We start from the raw sequence: 22,335 nt of genomic DNA, 5'->3' as shown, positions 1-22,335 counted from the left end.
TGCACAAAGGGATGGATATGTATTTTTTTTTAAGTTTAATCATTTATTTTTGAGAGAGAGAGAAAGCATAAGTGGCAAAAGGGCAGAGAGAGAGAGAGAGAGAGAGAGAGTCCGAAGCAGGCTCTGCACTGACAGTGTAGAACCCAAGAACCATGAGATCATGACCTGAGCTGAAACCAAGAGTCCAGTGCTTAACCGACTGAGCCACCCAGGCACCCCTGGATAATTTTAATGTAAATTAATACAGAAGTTTGGTAGTTTTATAGGATATTGCACTCAAATTCTGTTGATGTCAATTCTTAATGCTAGCGTATAGATGGAAAGATTTTTAACACACCTGAGCACACCACACATTCTACAAGAGGCTGAACAGTTTCTTCTTAATTCCAGTATGGAAGGATATAATTGAATGGTTGTTCTGTATAGAAGTAGAAGAATCTTAATATCTTAATATATGATAATGCATTTTGGGCTTGGAAATCTGGCACAGTCAACAGAAATGTTTCTACATAACGCTAGTAAATTAAATTTCCAAGTTTATTCCTAGGCCTAATGGCTTATTAGATTTTCTCAGTACCAGCATGGTAGTTAAGATCAGATTCTCAACTGTCTGACTAGACAGTCTAGTCTTAGATCCCAGATTTGCCCCTTCTTAGCTGTGTGACCGTGGACACAAAGTCAAATGAGCTGAATAAGTTATTCAGTATGGAGGTAACAGGATAGCAAAAATATTTTTATGACTTTGAGTGACATATTCCTTCATGTCACTCAGGGGACATGATAGGATATTCTTGCTTCACAAAAATGTTTTTACATCATCCTGATATCATGTAGTCGCTACATATAAATGCTTCTAAAAATATCCATAATAAATGTTTGGTTGTTTTTGCCTCTGAAAAAAATTTTTGTAGGGAAACCTAAAAGAAATTCTAATTTGCTGTGACCAAATGTATACAACTAATGGTTTTCCTTGTATTTTAAGGCGCCCTACATATTTTAAAGTACAGCAATATAGTAATTCCATTTGAATAGCCTAAGAAATGCTAATGTCTCTTATGTTGATTATCTAACCTCCTTATATTAGATTCGGTTGATTTCCCTCAACTTAAAAAAACAGTAAATAAATATATACAAAAGATGAGTAATTAAATCAGAAATTACGAATAAGAGTGTTCAAGTAAATGGAGAAACAAATGAGTAGGACTGATTGTTATTAAATGCCTGTGATCTTGTGTTCCAAATTTCCTGGCCATTGGAGCAATACAGAAGGAGGAAGAAGCAAATTAAATGCAATTAGTGTTTCTCAAACTTCCCCTTTTAAGTTCAAGAGGAATTATTCCTGGGGTACATAGACTGAAACAATTTGCCAGAAGTGAAAAATTATTTCATGATTTAGCATAAGAATTAATGGAAATACTGTGTTCATTTTTTTAACATTTATTTATTTTGAGAGAGAAAGAGAGAAAATGGTGGGGCAGAGAGAGAGAGAGAGAGAGAGAGAGAATCCCAAGCAGGCTCTGTGCTGTCAGCATGGAGCCTGATGCAGGCCTCAAACCCACAAATCGTGAATTCATGACCTGAGCTGAAATCAAAAGTCAATGCTTAACCACTGAGCCACCCAGGCACCCCATAAATACTGTGTTCTGTGATTAATACACTGAAATTTATTTTAATGAAAACATAATGATTTTTATTGTCCCTATCTGGGTAGAAGTTGTTCCCCAAAATAAAGTAGTGTGTTGATCCTTAGCTTAACACCATATTCCCACAATATCATACATTTACTCTTACTCCTGGGAAGTAAATATGCGCAGTTTAAAAAACATATGTTTACAAAACCCATTATCTGATGTATTTGTTAAAATCATACACCAGACTTTTTGAAGTAAAAAAAAAAAAAAACTAATTTTGGTATAACATATATGCAGGGTTATACCCTAATAAATAGTATTTTAAAAATAGGTTATGGGGTGCCTGGGTGGCTCAGTTGGTTAAGTGTCTGACTCTTGATTTTGGCTTGGGTCATGATCTCATGGTTCCTGAGTTACAGCCCTGCATCTGGCTCTGTGCTGACAGTACAGAGCCTGCTTGGGATTTTCTCTCTCTCCCTCTCCTTCTGCCTTTCCCCTGCTCACACACTCTCTGTCTCTCAAAATAAATAAACAAACATTAAAAAATTATTTAAAAAAATAGGTTTTACCTTATAAAGACTGAAACTCAGTCTTGAATTTGTTCAACCCCTGACTGGCTTAAGGTGATCTGCTCCTAATCTATATTTTAACCAAAGCTAAGAAAAAAATCCTTCCTGGAGAAAATAAAATAATTCAAAGTCTATAATTTTTCATATTAAATATCTGGCATTCAGTTTAAAAGTACCAGACATACCAAGAAATGGGGCCAAGAGGAAAAATAGGCCATAGAAGTAGACCCACAAATGATCCAATGGAGAGGTAGTAACTGCCTTGGACAACAAAAGCACATTTCAAACCCATATGTACAGAAGGAGAAACTTATGAACCAAGCTGATTTGCCCCTGCCTGAGAAGTTCAGAATTTGGAGACACCAGGTATCATAGAAAGCAGAAGGCAACATAGGGTTGAAAATAAGTGATTAGTTGGAAGTCTTTAAATGGAGCACTTTCATCTCCAGTTCCTCCATCCAGAAAGGTAACTCTTCCATCTAATAGGAGATTATAAGTTTATTACGTGGATAAATTGGATCAGAATGGCTCCAACTTAGGTTGGAGGATAGAGTGAAATGTGAAGCTAAAAACACTAATATTGAGTGAATATCTGCTCACTGAATGATGGGATACTCAAATCCTTTTTCAATCTACTCTGAGAACCCCAGTCTCCCTCCAGGAATATTGTTCTCAGGAAGATTTTTTGCAGGTGAAAACATTTGGGTTCCCCAGAGAAATAGCCAGCTTCCAACCATACCATATTAAAATGAAGTCCATATTTAGCAAATTCTACCAAAAAATGCTTTTAAGTAACTTGCACATTAGTGGAGAGACCAGAATCATCAGACATTTGAAGAAAGTCACAAACATAAGACAGAAGGAGAAGTAAATAGGAAAACAAATAAAGTAGAGGGGGGTACTTGGAAAGAAAGGAAATTATGCTGGAAATGGAAGAAAACTTATAAATTAAATAACTTTAGAGAGGTAGTAGAGGATAATGCACCCATAGAATAAAAGCAAGATATAGTGAAAATGAAACAGGAAAAAAAGATATAACATTTGGCTATTTAAAATGTAATATAGGAGCTCCTGGGTGGCTCAGTCGGTTAAGTGTCTGACTTCAGCTCAGGTCATGATCTCGCGGTCTGTGAGTTCGAGCCCTGTGTCGGGCTCTGTGAGGACAGCTCAGAGCCTGGAACCTGCTTCGGATTCTGTGTCTCCCACTCTCTCTGCCCCTCCCCTGCTCACGCTCTGTCTTTCTCTCAAGAATAAATAAACATTAAAAGAAAAAAATAAAATAAAATGTAATATATAAAATAAAATTTAATTGAAGAGTTGGAATACAAAGTTAAAGTATTCCAGAAAGTAGAATAAAATAGCTGAAAAATAGAAGAGGAATAAAAAGACTTACAGGATCAATTCACAGAATCTAATGGTTAGGATCTCTAAAATGAGAGTCCAAGAAAATAGTGTGGAGGAAATTATCAAAGAAATAACAAGAAAAATATCCTATAACTGAAAAGCACAGTCTCTGGGTTTAAAAGGTCCCATAATATGTTTAAAAATACTCATGCCAGGGAACACATCAAGAAATCTCAGAATTACCCAGATATAAAAGGAGGCCCAAAAATGTTCCAAAAGGAAAGAAAAGGAGCTACTGTCTGAAGGTCACATGGTGTCTCAAAACTAAATGTGAGAAGGCAAGGGAGAGATGCCTTCCAAATCCAGAAGGAAACTGGTTTTTAACCTTGAATTCACTACCCTGTCAAACTACAAATAAAGTATAAGGATAAAATGAAGATGTTTTATACATACATGGACTAAACATCATTAACCTGTTGTAAAGTTATATCGAGAAGTTCTTTGAAGATGTTCCTTAGCAAAATGAGAGGAAGCCTGATATCCTATAAGTGTGGACCCAGCACAGGAGATTGGCAGGCTGGTAATGTTAACTGATATTATCTAAAGTTGGGAAACCAAGAAATAGTAGCACTAGAATTTATTTAGACATGTGTCATAAATGTAAAAGAAATAGCTAAAAAATTTGAAGTTGTTGGCTCTCAAGAGCAACTCTGGAAGAAGAGAGAGAGCAGCCTTACTACTGTTTTTCATTATAAACTTTTTAGAACTACTTAAAGCTTAAGTTCTGTACATGAGTGCCGTGATAAAATTTTTAAAATATACTGACTTTAATTATGTGGATTTAAGACTGATTAATACCATCACACTATTTTCCAAAAGTATACTAATATACACTCCCATCAACAGTGATGGAAAGTAGGTGGTTATTTTATATATCGTTTTTATTAATAGCATTGAATAAACTTAGCAAAGGCTTTTCTGCACAACAATAATGCTATGAAGATCTAGCACTGACACAGGAGAGAACCTGTATCAAGGCATAACTAAGATACTCTTTACATCAGCAGACATTATGGCATAGTAGAAAGAATTTGAACCTGAGTTCAAATTGACAATAAGACATTCATTAGTAGGTTGACTTTAGAAAATATAAATTCTTCTAGTATCAATTTCTCCATCTACAAAATGGGGCTTCTAACACCCACCTTGACTCATGGTATAGTCTGCCTGAAACAGAAAAGGAAAGAGGGAGAAAGGAGACAGGAAACATACTAGTATTCCAGTAAATTCTATCTCCTATCTCCACTGCTGTCATCCAGAATTGATACAACTGAGTGTCATTCAAATGAGGAACGTCAGTCGTCATTGGAGGAGCATTGTCCTCATACAAATGAAGAACATTTCTCAGAATTATTCCAACTATGGGATGAAGAGACAGAGGTAAGTATTTACCAACTCCTATCTGTCATTGATTGAGAGCTGTTCCTAAGGGGCTGTTAAACTTTGAATACTCCCAATGTACCGCTTACATCCTCAAAGCAAGCTGTGGCAACCGGACAATACTCTTGGGGAAAAATCAGTATCGGTTATCTTATATAGTTGTGACTGGTTGATTATATTATTTTGAGTTCTTCAAACTTAATCCCAATGAAACTGGAACATTTTAAGAAATCTCTGAACAAAGGAAAACAGATATGAATAAAGCCTCCATATTGTGAAAGTTAGACATTATAGACTTTAATTGCTTAGATTTAGCTTCAGTTATAAGTTAAAATTTTTATTTTATATTTGGAGAATTTAAATGCTGTGCTGAAACTGTCTTTTCAGAAAGATAAGGAAAAGTTGTTTAGAGACTATTTAAATTCCTATGAGCACAAAACAACCAAGAACAAAGAGCATTTTTGGAGACTATCCAGGCAGAGCAAAGGTCTTTAAAAGTAAACTATACATGCTCTGATTCTTATTGCTGTAGTTAAAAATTCTAATGAATTTTGTCATTCTTTTGGCTGCCCAGCATCTGAACCCCATCCTATGTTTGGGGAATTTTTGACCTTAGGAGTCTTGATAGGATGCCGAAACAATCTCTCAGTATAAGAACTGAAAGTTCCACGGACGCCCGGATGGCTCAGTCAGTTAAGCGACTGACTCTTGATTTTAGCTCAGGTCATGATCTTCCGGTTTGCGGGATTGAACCCTGCGTCCCCTGCTCGGGATTCTATCTCTCCCTCTCTCTCTTCCCCTCGCCCCTCTCAAAATAAATAAATAAACTTAAAAAAATAATAACCGAAATTTCCAGATAATCCTTTTCTTTGCAGTCACGTACGGGCACATGACCAAGCATGAGCCAATCAGAAGTTCCCTTCCCAGAATGTGAATGAGGATCTAGAGGTTTACCGAAGCCGGGATGGCAGATAACTGTCTTGCTGCAACTGAATGCAATGGCTGCAGCAAGATAGATTCTGGGGGCAACAGTGATGCTATGGTAGCTCTTTTCAGTGACATGTGAGATGACATAAAGTTGAGGCATCTAGTAATTGGTAACAGTGGCAGCGATGTCCTCACTTGGACAGACCTTTGATGTGGTTTCGGGCTTAATGACTGGCTGCTTGTTCTCTAGCTTCCTCAGAAATTCTGTAAACAATATATTTCAATAAATCCCAGTGAATACTTCAGTGATTAAAGCTTCAAAAGCTGATTTCGGTTAGCTACAACTAAAAGTTCAAAATTCAGTACCAGGAAGTAGGGTGTTGTCAGTAGCAAATGCTAAAATGTGGGATTGGCAATCTCAGACTTCTGAACTTGTAATAACTTACTGCTGCTCAGAACTAAGAAAGCACATCTTTCAAATGCCTATTTCAGGTGTGGCCATAGAAAAAATAAACAGGAAGATTATCCTAAGAGGCAGACCCAGAGATTATGAAGGACATGATGAAGGGCATTCCCTGAAAAGAGTGGAAATAGGGTCAGCCTCATTGACTGACAGGAATTTACTCCTCTCCCAGGCGGGAGTCTCACCTTTCCTGTATAGTTTGGTTAAGATATGTGTTAAGGGGAAGTGACTGGGAGTTGTTTTCTGCTCTTGCCCTTTCCCAATCAGACTTTATATTATAGTTACTGCTGAACCATGAAGAGCAAACACAGTCATGGATCAAAGGAGACAAATAAGCATTTGTATTAATAGCTTCCGTAAACTTGATGCTTCAATGTCTGCCCTGCATGAATATGCCAGACATAGGCTTTTCTGGACAACCCAGCAATATGCCTGAGTTACCTGACCTTAGCCAACTGCCTCCCTTGTTACCTACACCATCCCCTTCCAGGGGGAGTCCTCCCTGGGGTGTGATTTTAAATAAAAGCCAACCAATCCAGAGTCTACACCCAACTACTTCCCTTTTAAGGTTCTCATGTTCTGGGCCACTATATACCCATCCTAAACACCCCAGCGCCAGGCACCAGGCAACTAGGGGAAGCCTCTTTGCCCCACTAAATTATTCAAACTAGCCAATCTTAAACCTGTTCACCTGCTTACCCATTTCTTCTTGCACAAATCATAATAAAGCCTCTTACCCACAAGTTCCCCCTTCATCTGCCTCACGACTGACCCTCATGCTTTTCCATGTAGCCTCCTTGGCATGATGTATACTCTCTCGTACCTGAGAGTGAAATAAATGATCTCTTCAATGGCACTCAGCTCCAGATCTACTGGCTTTACCATGTCTAAATAATAATAGGACGTATTAAAACTACATTATCCAACAATCTTGGACTTGGATGTAATAACTCGATGAGGTTTAAGATTAGTTCCCCTTAGGCAGTATGTGAATAATTTCAATAAAGGCATGGACACCTTTTCCTTCTTTTTTAAAGTAAACTCTACATACAATGTGGGGCTTGAACTCGTGACTGTGAGATCAAGAGTCACATGCTCTACTGACTGAGCCAGCCAGGCACCCCAAGGTATGAACACCTTTTAAGTGTATGTAGAAACATTGGACAATCAAAGTGGTGGACTGTAGCAAAAATTGTTGGTTTTCCACTGAATGTCCGTTACTCTCTCTTCAGGCAAAACACTAGTTTTATTCAGGGATTCATCCCTCTCTTCTGTGACTCAAGGGATCATGACCTTTTTCCTCTTCCAGGATTAAAGTCTATTTCATCTGAGCAGTCCCAGTGGTCCCTTTCCCTTTGCCAGTGAATGATTTAGGCTTGAGCAAGGATTCCAGGCATGGACAATAGGACATAAGCATAGATATTCTGGGGGGAGGGAGGGTTCTAGAAAGTTTCCCCCTTACTGTAAAGAGGACACTGGAAGAAGTGGCCCTCTCTGTTGCTGGACATTTGCTGTGCTGAGATGTAGCTGGACCTGCAGTTGTCATTTTACTCTTAGAAAAAGCAAACTTAAGGAGAAGCCATGGCAAGAAGGAGAAACAAAAGACTCACCAGAAAATGAAATCAGAACAATAATGTATCATGGTGGTGGCTCACTCTTCCTTTGGACTTCTTGTTCTGTGACATAGTAAATTTTCTTATCGTTCAAACGAGTTTGAGTCAGGGTTTTTTGTTACTTGAAGCCCAGAGTGTCCCTGCTTTTACTAAGAGTTATTGATATGAAGCAAAGTGTTCCAAGAGATAACAAGAGACTCCCAAGGGTCCAAGAGACTCTAAAACTTGTAAATGTGACCTCTCAACACATGACTTGCTATAATTTGACTGCTTATATAAAACACGATTGTTAAAGGAAATTTTATTTGTTCACATATATCATAAAATGTTTATTATAGGAAATTCTGTTTGCTCACTTAAGCTGCATATGAACTCACTGGCCTTTTGGTGATTAATCCTCCATTACAAATCCTGGTTGAATGTGCTTATCAAAGAGAATCTTCACTAGCTTCCACAGCTGTCCGGAATAAAGCTATCTCTGATAGCAGATCCAAACATTGTACAAAGCTTTGTTCTTGCACAATTTGCAAATTTCTCATATTTGAACCACATCGACTTCTTTGACACCAATGGCTGACTCATCAGGTCACCATTGAAACATTCGTGTGCTGCTCTCTATATGTGGATTTCTGATCCTGGGGCCCACTGAGAAAAACCTACTTGCTCCAGATTCTTCTTCTATGCTTAGTCTTTTATTTAACTAGTTCATGGCCTAGGTAAGTCAGGGCTACTCCTGACAATCCCTGAGGCAGTCTGTTTCACACATTTATGGGATGCCTCACTGTTCTCCCCTGACAAAGTACACACAATCCCTACCTACAGCCCCCTTTATCTCTAGTATCTACCCACTGCTCTTAAAATCCATCCAGGCTTAAATTACAGAGACAGCCATCCGTCAAATTCAAAATAACTTTTCACCATATTGCAAAGGCAAACACATAGGGTATCCTCAGCTTTGATTTGGGGGATAGCAAACTTGAAGAAAGAAGGTTCATTTTAGTTGTTAAAAATGTTTTCATTAACTTTCATAAATCCATGAAAAAGGAGTAAAGCCTATTTTATATTAATAGCTTCATTATCAGAATCTGTAGCATCAAAATACAAAATCAAATTTCATCCAGATTATATGAGTTGGATAAAAATATATAAACCAAAATATCTAAATATAAATTTAAATTGTGGTTATATGAAGGTGTACATCATTCCAACTCTTGGAGGACAGGTATCAATGATGTTTGATAATAAAGGAACACTATCCATGTAAGTGTGAGAATATTTAGCATCCATTTTATATTATAAAGTCTAGAGATTAAAGAAAAGATTTCAGGCGCTGTCCTTTAAAAATCAGGAGCTGAAGGGGTGCCTGGGTGGCTCAGTCAGTTAAGTGGCCAACTTCACCTGGGGTCATGATCTCGGGGTTTGTGAGTTCAAGCCCCTCATTTGACTGTCAGCCATGGCCTGCTTCAGATCCTCTGTCCCCTTCTCTCTCTGCTCCTCCCCCACTTGTTCTCTCCCTCTCTCTGTCTCCCTCTCTCGCTCAAAATAAATAAATAAATAAATAAATAAACCTCAGGAGCTGAAAAGCAATGAAAAAGAATAAATTCCTTTTACATCCAGCAACACTGATGAACTTCATAAATATTATATTGAGGAAAATGAAAGCAAATGCAAAAGAGTACACACTGTATGATTCCATTTACATGATGTTCAAGAAGGTGGGCAGATCTTGGGAAAGGAAGTGAGAGAAATTTATGAGATGCTGGAAGCATTCTTAATCTTAATCTAGAAGATGGCTAAGTGGGTGTATGCATCAATCTATGCAGGTAAAATATAATTAATGCTGCCACATTAATGCACTTTACATACTTTACAAATATATGTGTGCCAAATCAACCAATAAATTACTCATCAGTCAGCCTTTAGGTAAGTTTTGATTAAATATTAATAGAACTTATAAATCTATAATTAAATATTAATAGAAATGAAGCTTCATGACAGAGAAAGCCATGTCTGTTTCACTTAGCACTGGATACCTTCTCACTGGAGAATTTAACTGAGCCTTTCAGCCAGCTGACAGTGATAAGATAAAGGATGGGATACCATATACCCGGAAATGAAGGAGCATGAATGGAGCCTAACAAGTATCTCTACCCTGTCCTTCGGTGATGGTAGGGAGTAACACTTTGTTTGAAATAGGGCACATTTCACACAATATATAGAGGTTTTAGTCTTTGAGCAACTGGAATGAGCATGTCTTCATAAGGACCTACTTGTAAAAATGGCCTTTGGTCAGCCCACTTTGGGTAAAAGGCAGAACCCAGGTTTCTGCCCAAGAGAAAGCTACTTTGTAGAACAGTACAAAACACAGTTGGAGCTGACTGGGGACTTCTGGGGGAGAATTGTCAAGATGAACCCCTCAAGCTGGCATTGGGTGTAGGAGGGGCTATAGAGAGAAGTAAAATGTTGATGAGATTTTAGTAAGTTGTTGACTGAATGATCTGTATAGTAAAACCTCTTCACCATTTCCTCTTTGCAATCTCTGGTAAGATTTATGTTTTTTATTAATTTATAGAGCATATTTCTTTGTAGGAGAAAGAGCATAAATGCTGGATCCTACCTTTAAGGTTAACACTGATTGAAACTGTTTTAGTCCATTTGGGTTGCTATAACAGAATACCATAAATTGGGTGGCTTACAAACAACAGAAATTTATTTCTCACAGTTCAGGAAGCTGGGAAGTCCAAGATCAAGGCACCAGCACATTCAGTGTCTGGTGAAAGCCTGCTTCCTGGTTCATGGGAGGCCATTTCTTGTTGTGTCTTCATAAGGCTGCAGGGGCAAGGGAGCTCTCTGAATCTCTTTTATAAGGCACCAATCCCATTCCTGAGTGCTCCACCCTCTGACCTAATTACCTTTCAAAGACCCGCCTCCAAATACCATCACACTGGGGATTAGGTTTCAACATATGATTTTTCGGAGGACACAAACATTCAGTCTATAACAGAAGCCCAGACTACACGTGGAGATGGCCAATATCGTTAGCCTTCATTTAGTCACTCTGGGTCTGCCATGTTCTTAATCCCTGAGGGATGAAAGGCACCAGGAGGACACAAAGAAAAAGGGAAAATCTGCAAATCAAATAGGGTAGGCTTCTGGAAGCTCTTGGCCAGCCAGCTGGGCCCTGTTGGCCTGGACTGAAGGTGGCCCAAGTAGTCTAGGAAGGTCTCCTATGTCGTGGAAATACAGATGGGTATGTATGAACCTGCCAAGCAGGAAGTAAGAAACAGGGTTTCTTCCCAGCGTTTCTTTCTTCTTCATTACTGATGGGATCTTGAGAATATACCATAGCTTTCAAGTCAGACTTTCTAAATCCTCGTTCCTCCCTGTATTTATTTGCTAGTCTCTATTCTTTAACAAGTCTTTTTTTTTTTTTTTTTTTCTTTTCTTTTTGTCCAATTGTTCCAGTCGGGTCTTAGCTGGGCTAATTCAAAGAGGAGGTCATGTTTCAAAGTTGATCCAGAAAGATGACAAGGCAAGATCACCTCCTTGTGGCTGAGTGGCAGGATAACAAGAAATGTTAGCTCCTGGATCTACCCTAGGGGAGAAACGCCAGGAAATGATTTGTGGGAAGTGTAAGCTTTGGTGTTCTACTATCATTAAGGTAGGTGGCAGTTTCCTTAGATCCTCAGATCATTTCTTTAGTGCCACATAAAGTCTGAAGTGCAGAAAAAATATATAGTTTTTAAAGTCATGAGTATATTTTAGCATGAAGACTATTATATGCAATTATTTTATTTTGTCACTAAAGCCATCAGATATATATTACAAGTGATTTTTTTTTGGCTTGAGTGTATGACAGGAAAACAATGTTTAAATCAATGAGTCAAATCATCTCTACCAGCATTGTTTATCTAGAAGAATTGCATAGACAAAAGTAAGAGCAAGGACATTTAGTCTATGCTTTCAAATAGGACTTGGTCATTTAAACTTAAATCTGTTTACTGGCAGATTTTTTTTTCATCATGACTATAGAGATTATATGTTATTTAAAAGAAACAATGAAGTTAATTGTTTCTTCCTTTTCAGTGTTTGCTTTAAGAGAAAAATCCTGAAATTGGTAGGGATTTCAGGTTGGCAGGGATGTCAGGAAATCATGAAATGTAAGAGAAAACTTAGCAGTCAGGGTGGCTTAACTCATGGTAATCAGCATATGTACAATTATAATTTGCATTCCAGTTACTGAGGCTGAGAAACCCTTGCTCTGGCTGAATATAGGGTGAGTAGAAGATCTCTTTTTCTAAGAAATAAGATGGCGAGAGTCTTTGGAGAATAGCTTCACTGAACTGGTAAGTTAGTTTTCTCCGGATTTTCGTGATTTCCCCAGTTCTTCCATAATTCCTCAGTGCTCTGGCCATTTTCTGGTAAGTCATGGTCTTCCGGTTACCTTTTCTTTTCCCCCAAAGTTGGGCAAGTTTTTCTTTGTTTTTTGACATAAACTGAAAGATGCCTTTGGTTTTATCTACCCACTGAATACAAGATGCCATCTCAGGATTACACAGGGATTCATGAAGGTATTCGAACAGTCGAAGCTTCTTCCTGCCTAAAATGGAGAACAAATATCATACTTCACCATGGCTATGCACAAAGAACATACTCAGGAAAGGTTTGTTGAGTGACTATAAAATTCAAAGCCGCACTGAGTCTTGAAAGTCAAAGGTCTGTTTGGCTTATTGAAGTTTTAATTGGACCTTTCTTTGTTAGAGATATTGTAAAAAAAATTTTTTTTTTTTTTAACGTTTATTTTTTTTATTATTTATTTTTGAGACAGAGAGAGACAGAGCATGAACAGGGGAGGGGCAGAGAGAGAGGGAGACACAGAATCTGAAACAGGCTCCAGGCTCTGAGCTGTCAGCACAGAGCCCGACGCGGGGCTCGAACTCACGGACCGCGAGATCGTGACCTGAGCCGAAGTCGGCCGCTTAACCGACTGAGCCACCCAGGCGCCCCAAAAATTTTATATTGTCCTTTACTAGAAAAGGGAAGGCTGGAACTTGACCCAAGTCTCTCATCTGTCATGTGGTCTTTCTTCAGCTAAATCTTGACTACTGGTTTTATGTCATACGCTAAACTTTCTATAGAACAACAAAACTGAGCAAAATTTAGTGGTTTTAAAGAGAAGCCTCAGAAGCCCTTTTCAGAAAGCAAATCATTTGAAAGGGCTTTATTCAAATGAGGTAAGTCAAATGAGGTAAGGAATGTGAATGTATTTTGTAAAATGCAAAACAATATTCAAATATAAAGTAACATTAGTGACATTAATAACAAAGACTTAGTTAAAAAAAAAAAAAAAAACTCTGGGTGTGCACAGTTGCTTGAAAAATAAAGAAAATGCCAAAATATCTTTATGACATTTGGACATCATTTATGAGCAATGACAATGGGCATTGTGATGTTTTTTGTTGCTGTGAAATAACATGGTACAGTGAGAGTTTTTGTCCCTTTAGGAACACAGCCCTTTATATTTTAGAATTTCTAGATAGGAAACTTTAGGAAGATTTGTCGTTGTGATTTTTGTTCTGTTGATTGGATCTCTTTGGCCTATGAGAGAACAAAGGGGACAGCCCATGTTGTGGCTTCTGAGTTGGCCTGTAAATACCATGCTTCACCAGATCTGTCAGTAGCTGAGATAGCTATGGTCAAATTTCCTTTTCCTCTAGATAGAGTTGAATAGTGGATACCAAAACTGCTTTGAACAGTCTCTCGGGAGTAATACTCTTATATCAGTCATCATTCAACCCAAAACCTCAAAGGTTTTTAAGATTATCTTTTTGAGTTATATTATCTTGAATTTACAAGTTGAGAAATGAAAGGGACTTACCAAAAAACACATCATGAATTAAAGTCACAGCCTTAAACAAACTCTGTCCCTTATCTGATGGTCAAATCCATGATAATGGATGCTCATCTTTTAAAATTTGTTTTCAATTTTGAAAAACAAATGTTCAAATTTTTTTAAAAAAGTATTTTGTGGGGGCACATGGGTGGCTCAGTCGGTTGAGCATCCGACTTCAGCTCAGGTCATGATATCACAGCTCGTGAGTTCGAGCCCCACGTCGGCTCTGTGCTGACAGCTCAGAGCCTGGAGCCTGCTTCAGATTCTGTGTCTCCCTCTCTCCCTGCCCCTAACCCACTCACATTCTGTCTCTGTCTCTCTCGAAAATAAATAAACATTAAAAAAAATTTTTTTTAAGCATTATGTGCTCACAGTAAAAGATTCAATCAGAAGCACAAAGTGAAAAAAAAAAAAGCACAAAATGAAAGTAAAATTCCAGTCTATCCTACAGTTTTTAAATTCAAAAAAAATTTTTGCATATAAACATACGTATACCCTTTAAAAATACAAGTGGTATCAAAGTAATATGCCCTTTTCCAATGTTATATACCTTAAATTATATCAGAGAATATAGAAATTAGCTACAGATGGGTAAAATACCCAACTGTTGACAAATGGCTACTTCCCAGGATATAGCATGGGAAGAAAGAAGGAACACTTCTACTTATTCTTTATGTATTTCTGAATCCTTTCTACTTTTAATCATGTGCATTGTTACTTTTAAATTATGGAATTAAATGGGATTAAGACAAAAGAATGTACTCTAAAGTTCTTTATCAACATATATGATGTGCCTGCATGCCTTTTAAAAGCTATGTGTTCTGTTTTATGCATGTACTATGTTTCTCTGGATGATAAATGCCCAGATTATTTTGAAATTTCATTCTGTTTCAAATGTATCCCTATTTCAAGTGGAAGATGAAACTTGAAAAACAGAAGATGGTGAGTAATATGTCCCATAATGGCAAAGCTCCACAACATAAAGCATCAGTGGAAAGACATAGGCTTTACACCCTGGAATGAGTTAGTTTAAAAAAATAATAGTGACTAGCTAAACACCTGGACAGAAGTAGAAGTGTAATTCTCCTTATATTAAATTACCATCATAGTTCAATATCCAGTACCAATATTCAGTGATACAGATTTATTTTCTCTGTGTGATTTTATGCATTATTCTTTGCTGGATTAGATTATAACTGAATATTTAGAATTTTATTCTAGGATACAGTGTACAGTATTCTAGGATGGAGATATAGAAACAAAACTTGTTTTCCCAAAAAAAGCTCATTTAAAATAATTTAGTAACTATGATAAACCATTTTTAAAAAATTTCATCATAAACTTATAGTGCATCTTACACATCTCTGTTCCTTATACACAGACAAATGCAGTGGGTAAGTTCCATTCTTTTACTATAACAACACACACACACACACAGCCCTATGGTATCTTGAGAAATTATCCAGTGCCAGGCTATGAGCATAATGCTTTACATAGGCTTTCATTTGATTTTTACAGAAATCTTATGATTTATTTGTACAATTACCATTATTTGCCTTTTGAATGAGGAAACTGTGGTTCAAAAGGTTGAGTGATTTTCCCAGGCTCATACAATTAACCCATAGTTCACACTCAATCACTGAGTTACATAGTCCCTAAGAGTCAAAAGATATGAACACTTAAATTTTTGATAGTGCCCAATTACCTTACAAAACTTTGTACCAGTCAATCTACACTGCCTCCAAAAGCACATGTGCACATGTCAGCGGCTACTATCCTGCTTTAACACTTTGCCCATCTGTTAGGTGAGATCATCATTGTCTTAAATTTATGAAATCAAGATTTCAAATTTATGAAATATTGAATTACTATGGAACTTCATTTGCAGAAAACTTAACAGAGAAGACAACTTTTACACCAAGGCCTTTACAATTAGAATAAGATTGCTAAAACAACTTATGGAAAAGTTCTTCCTTCTATACCCCAAACATATACACATTATTCTCGAATGCAGATTTATTTGAGTGAAGCAACACAATGCAGCTTCATAACATTTCTATCAAACAATAGGAAGCCTCATCCAAGGTGAATGGCTTGGAGTGGTTCAGTCCGTCAGATGTGAATTCTTCTTAATCACAATACGAGAATATTTTGCAAATGCAATTCTAAACTCAGATATGAAATCCCTTTAAAGCTGCTTTGAAGATTTGGTTCTTTTACTTATAAAAGGAGTAATGGATCCACATACCTTTTCCTCCCTTTTGATGGAGAACACTAGGCTGTACCAGCTGGTTTTCAGGGATGTTTGGCAGAGATTGATGAATATTTCCTTCAAAATAGAGGTCCGCAGCACTGTTCTATATAAATAATGCAGCAGATGTTAAGCGGGACTTTCCATGTGGCCCCCAGTTGATGGCTAAAGTTAAAAGCTGGGGACAAAAAGACTGCTAAGAATCTCCCAAATTCTAACAAGCACTATTCTCAATTGCAGCCAGTTATCTCCCAGGGCAGAACTAGCCTCAAACCCACATAAAGAGAGGACCAAGGGATGTAAAGTAATCTTTGGCTTTGTGGGGACTTTCATATCATCCCCTCCTTATGAGAAAAAAGAGGGTGTTCCTTCCTTCCTTCTCCCTAAAAATGCCCAGCCAGAAAGAAAAATTTAAAAGAATTATTAGTAGAAATTGAAGTGCCCACAAAAAAGGGAAGAAATTGAAGTGCCCACAAAAAAGGGCTTTCCATTCCTCTGTTGGATGCTGGGCAAGAGACACAGAGAGAAAGATGTCAGCCAAGGGAGGGCAGAGCCAAGAGAGGGGACAGGTGGAAGCAGCCTGAGGTGTTACCATTACATACGGCAAGGATATATAGGTCTCCTCAGGTTAATTCAAACTCCCTCTTCAAAGAAATGTCATATGGAGAGGCCCTGACAACTTACAAAGGTAAGAAAAAGGACATCTGCTATACAGCATGGTTGAAGGGAATGACTGGGGGAAAAAAAAAGAAAACCATGTCGTATTTACACCCTACCACATTAAGACTGCTGGCATTAAGAAAACAACACAAAAGAACACATGAATGGAGAAATCGATGATGGGGACACTTCATTTGCAGGGCACACTACTACAATATCCATGAGTTGATCCAAAACATGTAACTGGCTCTAAGCTTGAGAAGGAAAATAGAGAAGGTGTCAGGGTGCCTGGGTGGTTCAGTTGATTAAGTGTCCGACTCTTGGTTTCCTCTCAGGTCATGATCTCATGGTTCCTGGGTTTGAGCCCTGCATTGGGCTCCATGCTGGCAGCATGGAGCCTGCTTGGGATTCTCTCTCTCCCTCTCTTTCTGCCCCTGCCCTGCTTGTGCTCTTTCTCTCCCTCAAAATAAATAACTTAAAAAAAAATAATTTAAAAAATGAAAATTTCTTTAGAAAATAGTGGAGGTCGATAGAAGACTGTAGGTAAAACCAGTGTAGAGTAAGTTTGGGCTTTGCCCTACGGCATATAGGGGAACCATGGCTTTTTGCAATTTTCCAGATGGACTAAAGAGTAGCAGTAATGTGAGAACCCTAAAAATACATCTTTATAGAAGTCATTCACACCCTCTGATGCTGGGTGAAGAGCAATGATGGAGGACAGTTTCCTTCTTGACAGCACTGCTGAGGCTCACCCCATGTTGACTCTCAGGTTCACACCACTGATGGCTGTGAATGTTCTCACAGTCTCTGCTGCCTCTAAGCTGGGTTTCAGCTAGCATACACCAAGTGAAAGGCAGGACTGAATAGGGAATTTGCCTGTTACTGGGGGGTGGTCTCCTGGTACATGTACTCACTATTACTGTTCTCCAATTATAGACAGGTTCCTCTGCAGGCAGCATACCATAGCAGTTGGAATTCCCTCTGATATGAGAGCAGTGGTTGATGAACGCCAGGTAATTTTTGTAATCTAATTTAAAAACAGAGACAGAAACTGAAAAAGTCAAAGTTTATGATTACACACATGTGCATGTATGCATATATGCTTATGTGTGATTGCTCTATCATGTGTTTTCTATCACTTTGCATTTCTTTTTTAAAATTTAATTTATTTTTTTTTAATTTACATCCAAGTTAGTTAGCATATAGTGCAACAATGATTTCAGGAGTAGATTCCTTAATGTCCCTTACCATTTAGCCCATCGCCCCTCCCACAACCCCTCCAGTAATCCTCTGTTTGTTCTCCATGTTTAAGAGTCTCTTATGTTTTGTCTCCCTCCCTGTTTTTGTATAATTTTTGCTTCCCTTCCCTTATGTTCATCTCACTTTGCATTTCTTTACATTTATTGCATTGTGCTGGTATCAGAGATCTCTTTTTACATGTCCCATTTTCCCTTAGTAGAGTATGTGTTCCTTGCAAGTAGCGATCCATGATCTCTTATCTTGGTACTGCCCGCAACACCCTGTATAAACTCGGTAGGCAAAATACCTGTATCTCACCTACACTATCTTTCTATAGTCTAGAGGGCAATGGGTGAGGAAGAATAAAAGAATATTTATTCTCCTAATTATAATATCTCTTGCATGGAAAGTCTATAAGATAAATTAGAATAACTGAAAAACCCACTCTGAACAGTTAAAATTATCAATTAGATAAATATCAACCAGATATTTTTAATAGCAAATAATTATTATGTGCTAGTATTTCTATGTGGAATGTCATTCGTTACATTTTTATATATGACACTTTAAATTTACTTAGGCTAGGTAACCCTGGAAGCTTTCTGCCTTAGAATTAATCCTAGATGCACTAGGTAAAAATGGTCTTCTCTGTTCTGGTAATTATTATTTGTGTCTGACTAACAAGCCATTTGATGATATCCCAGTGAAAGAAGGGGACTGACATCTTTACCTGGGGAGTACGGAAGATCTCCGGTTGAATGTTGCCTCAGGACCTCAAAAGCATCTTCAAAGGCTTGACCCAGCTTGTCTTGTTCAACACAGGCCTGCTACAAAAATGGCAGAACTCTCGAGTTTTGAAATTATCAATTGAACTTAATTTTTCTGTTATAAAGTAGAGTTTCTCACCCACAGCACTATTGACATGTTAGGTTGGCTAAGTCTTTGCTGTGGGGGGGGGGGGGGGGGGGCTATCCTATGTATTGTAGGATATTGAGCAGCATCTGGCTTCTACCCACTAGATGCCAGTTAACATCCTCACAGTTGTGACAATAAAAAAATGTCTCAGAAATCACCAAATATACCCTGGGAGACAAAATCAACCCTGGTTGAGATCCACTGCTCTATAACATATAGTATTTAGAGAACAGTATTCATTCTATAGTATAGTATTTAACATTCTTGTAAAATTTTAGTAAAGAGTTGTATAGCATAAGACTGATTTGGAAAAAGGGATCAGCATGTATCTTTAATGAAAAAATCTGAATTGCTGCTTAAAAATGGAATGCTCTTCGTCAGACTTTGGCTCAGGTCATGACCTCATGGTTCGTGGGTTTGAGCCCCGCATAGGGCTCTGTGTTGACAGGAGCCTGCTTCAGATTCTGTGTCTCCCTCTCTCTATCCCTCCCCTGCTCGTGCTCTGTCTCTCTCTCAAAAAAATGAACATTAAAAATAATAATAAAAAAATGGAATGCTCTTAATTTCAAAAACATGTCTCTAAGACCTAAAATTAAACTGTCTTGCAAACCATTTCACGCCCTTATAATCTGAACCATATATTTTAGTTTCCAAATGGAGGATGTTCATCCTCCAAATCACCCAAAGATTTTAAAATGCCAACTTACCATGCTTCATTAATGAGTTTACGATTCTGAAAAAGATTAATAAGTAAAAAGCAAAATTAATAGTGTCTCTATTTCATTTGCCTCTGAATTAAAGGATCTTACTCAAAATATTTCCTGAAAATACCTAATGTAAACCAAAAGTACCATCTAAATTCTTTTTAATTTAATTCTGAACAAAATTTCCTACAAACTTTTTTTTTGCTCTTCTATCATTACAAAACGTTTTAAATGTTAAAATAGCTAAATAAAGTTAATTACCTAAATTGCTTAACTTACAAGACAATAGGAAAAAACTCAATATTTAACTATTTCAATATTTCAAAATTCTTTTAAGAGTTAAAGTATATACATTATCTTAGCATAGGTGTCCATTTATAACAGTGTTGTTATTGTTTTTAGATCTTTCTGGTGTCAGCCTAATGAAAATCTGGTGAATGATAGGCTTTTTAGCTCACAAACTGTGGACCTACATTACAAATAAAATTTACCCTGGGGTGCCTGGGTGGGTGGCCCAGTGGGTTAAGCGTCCGACTCAGATCAAGATCATGGCTCCGATCCTGATCTCAGAGTCGTAGAGTTCGGGCTCTGTGCTAGAGCCTGCTTGAGGTTGTGTTTCTTCTCTCTCTGCCCCTCCCCCACTTAGGCTCTGTGTGTGTCTCTCTCAAAAATAAATAAATGTTAAAAAATGGAAAAAAGCAAATAAAATTTACCCTATGAAACCCATCCAACGACTTTCTAAAATGGTAGAATAGGAACTGTGCATGGTCTACTTTCCTATCCCTGTAAGTTAGATTTTGTTTTAAATAAACAATGATCACACAGACCCACATTAAATGTTCTTTTTAAGTTTAAATTCTATAGAACTAAACACAAACAAACAAATCTACATAACAAGAAAGAGTATGTGGTGGGTCCAACATTGCTTATCATTTCATTTAGCACAAGCAACTGTTTATACAAGTTGTTAATATTTACCCTGCAAACATAGTGAACTTACTCATTAACAGTGAAGAATACAAAGAGATAATATAATCTAACACTATTATTATATACATGTATCAATATAATAATTACATCAATATAATATGTCAAACATTGGAATTCTATTCAGCTCTTTGAAATCACTATATCATGTCAGTTAAAAGAAAACATGAGAAGAAAAGTGATAAAAAATGTAATTATATGAGGTGATGGAAATGTTAACTAATCTTATCATGGTAATCATTTCATAATATACATGTATGTCAAATAATCACATTTTACACCTTAAATTTATAAAATCTTATATGTCAATTATATCTCAATAAAGCTGGAAAAAAAGACAGCTTCCCAATGTGGGAAATGCTGAACAATTTAACAAAAACTAAAAAAAAAAAAAAAAAAAAAAAAATCCATAAATCACTGGGTTATGGTTCCTAGTAAATATTATCAATATACGTATTTTTAAAGACCAGTAAATGACTTTCAATTAATTATGCCTCAACTCATAAGCACCAAAGCAAATACATGAGTGTTGTATGACTTTGGCAAAAATACTCCACAAAATTATCACAACTATTACAACTAAATTTAAAGTAGCAAACCAAAAGGGAAGAAAAAAGCTTGAAAACGTTATCGATCAATGCAATTGCTTGATATTTCTTATATCAGAACAGTCAATGAGAAACATTAGGTCAAAGGAGAAATTTAAGTTTTCACAAGGTATTTTGAAAAACAGAAGCTAAATACTTACCAGGAAGACACTTCAACCCTTTGCAAAGATGTTTCATTAATATCGGAATCCTAAGACAGGACTGTCAAGAACTCACTGGCAGAGTTGCATTAAATAGCTGTTTTTAAGGAAGTGCTACAAAAGGGGATTTTTTTAAAAGATACAGTGTCCTCATGATTTCTATTTCATTATAGGCCAGAGGCTATTATTTTGAAGAGACACATAAAAGTTCATATCCCATGGACTGAAAGCATTTGAACAAACCCCGTGAATCTTCCGCCAGCATAAATTGAGTCTCCTCTGGCCCCCTGTAGCCCCACTGGAAATCTCTGACCTGCACAACTCTCGTCCATCCTTTTTTTATTCCTTTTGTGTCCCCCCTGATTCTAGACCCTGTATTACCTGTCTTGCCTGGACTATAAACAACTTTCACTCTGGCCTTCCCAAAGTGGTCTCTTTCCTCTCAAACCACTTGACTCATACTGATTGCCTTACTTAGAGATCTTAAAGGCATAGTCTCTTGCCCTGGCATTCAAGGCTCCTCATTCTAACCTTAGCTTTATTTATCACCATTCATTTAGGAGAAGGAAATGAAATTCAGGTTGTAGCCTTCTCTCCATACCTAAATCCAGTAGGGCCTCCAAAAAGGTCAGGAACAGCTCCTGGGTGGTGATCCGGTGATCCAGGATACACTTGAAGCTCCTGATCTGCACAGAGGTCCAGTTCTCTCATTTAGCCAGAAGTTCTATTGGAGATGGGTTTGGGTGGCTTTGGTGGAAATCATGGGGTGCTCCTCCACCTATAATGCTTGCTTCCCAGTCCATTCATGTGCCCGGTTACCCATTCCATTTTACCTATCAGAGTCTGATCTAGCATCCACGTGTACCAGGCAGAAATAACTTTCCCCTCTGAAGCACGTGTCTGCATCACCCTTCCCTAACTGTAACCTTCTGCCATTATAACAGATATCAC

General features: G+C 37.5%; 1 protein-coding gene across 2 annotated transcripts; it reads right to left on the bottom strand.

The window, feature by feature from the left end:
- Positions 1-10,721: 10,721 nt before the first annotated feature.
- SPIC (Spi-C transcription factor) lies at positions 10,722-21,459 on the bottom strand. Of its 2 annotated transcripts, none has more exons than XM_042944661.1 (6): positions 21,385-21,459; positions 19,653-19,678; positions 18,761-18,857; positions 17,706-17,818; positions 16,129-16,237; positions 10,722-12,587 (listed from the first exon to the last, which is right to left on the bottom strand). In XM_042944661.1, the coding sequence occupies exons 2-6, from the start codon at positions 19,653-19,655 to the stop codon at positions 12,160-12,162; spliced, it is 750 nt and encodes a 249-aa protein (XP_042800595.1). In that variant the 5' UTR covers positions 19,656-19,678; positions 21,385-21,459; the 3' UTR covers positions 10,722-12,159. The 2 variants fall into 2 exon arrangements, with proteins under 2 accessions (XP_042800595.1, XP_042800596.1); XM_042944662.1 differs by having other exon boundaries at positions 18,761-18,854.
- Between the last annotated feature and the right edge of the window lie 876 nt (positions 21,460-22,335).

Source organism: Panthera leo, chromosome B4 (assembly GCF_018350215.1).
Source record: "Panthera leo isolate Ple1 chromosome B4, P.leo_Ple1_pat1.1, whole genome shotgun sequence".
NCBI lineage: Eukaryota > Metazoa > Chordata > Mammalia > Carnivora > Felidae > Panthera > Panthera leo.
This window is presented reverse-complemented; position numbering and strand designations above follow the sequence as displayed.

Coding starts and splice junctions, on each gene's coding strand:
- SPIC (XM_042944661.1), bottom strand. Junction 17,819..18,760: donor AGATCTTCCGTACTCCCCAG/GTAAAGATGTCA, acceptor TTTTTAAATTAG/ATTACAAAAATTACCTGGCG. Junction 12,588..16,128: donor CCATCAAAAGGGAGGAAAAG/GTATGTGGATCC, acceptor TCTCCATTTTAG/GCAGGAAGAAGCTTCGACTG.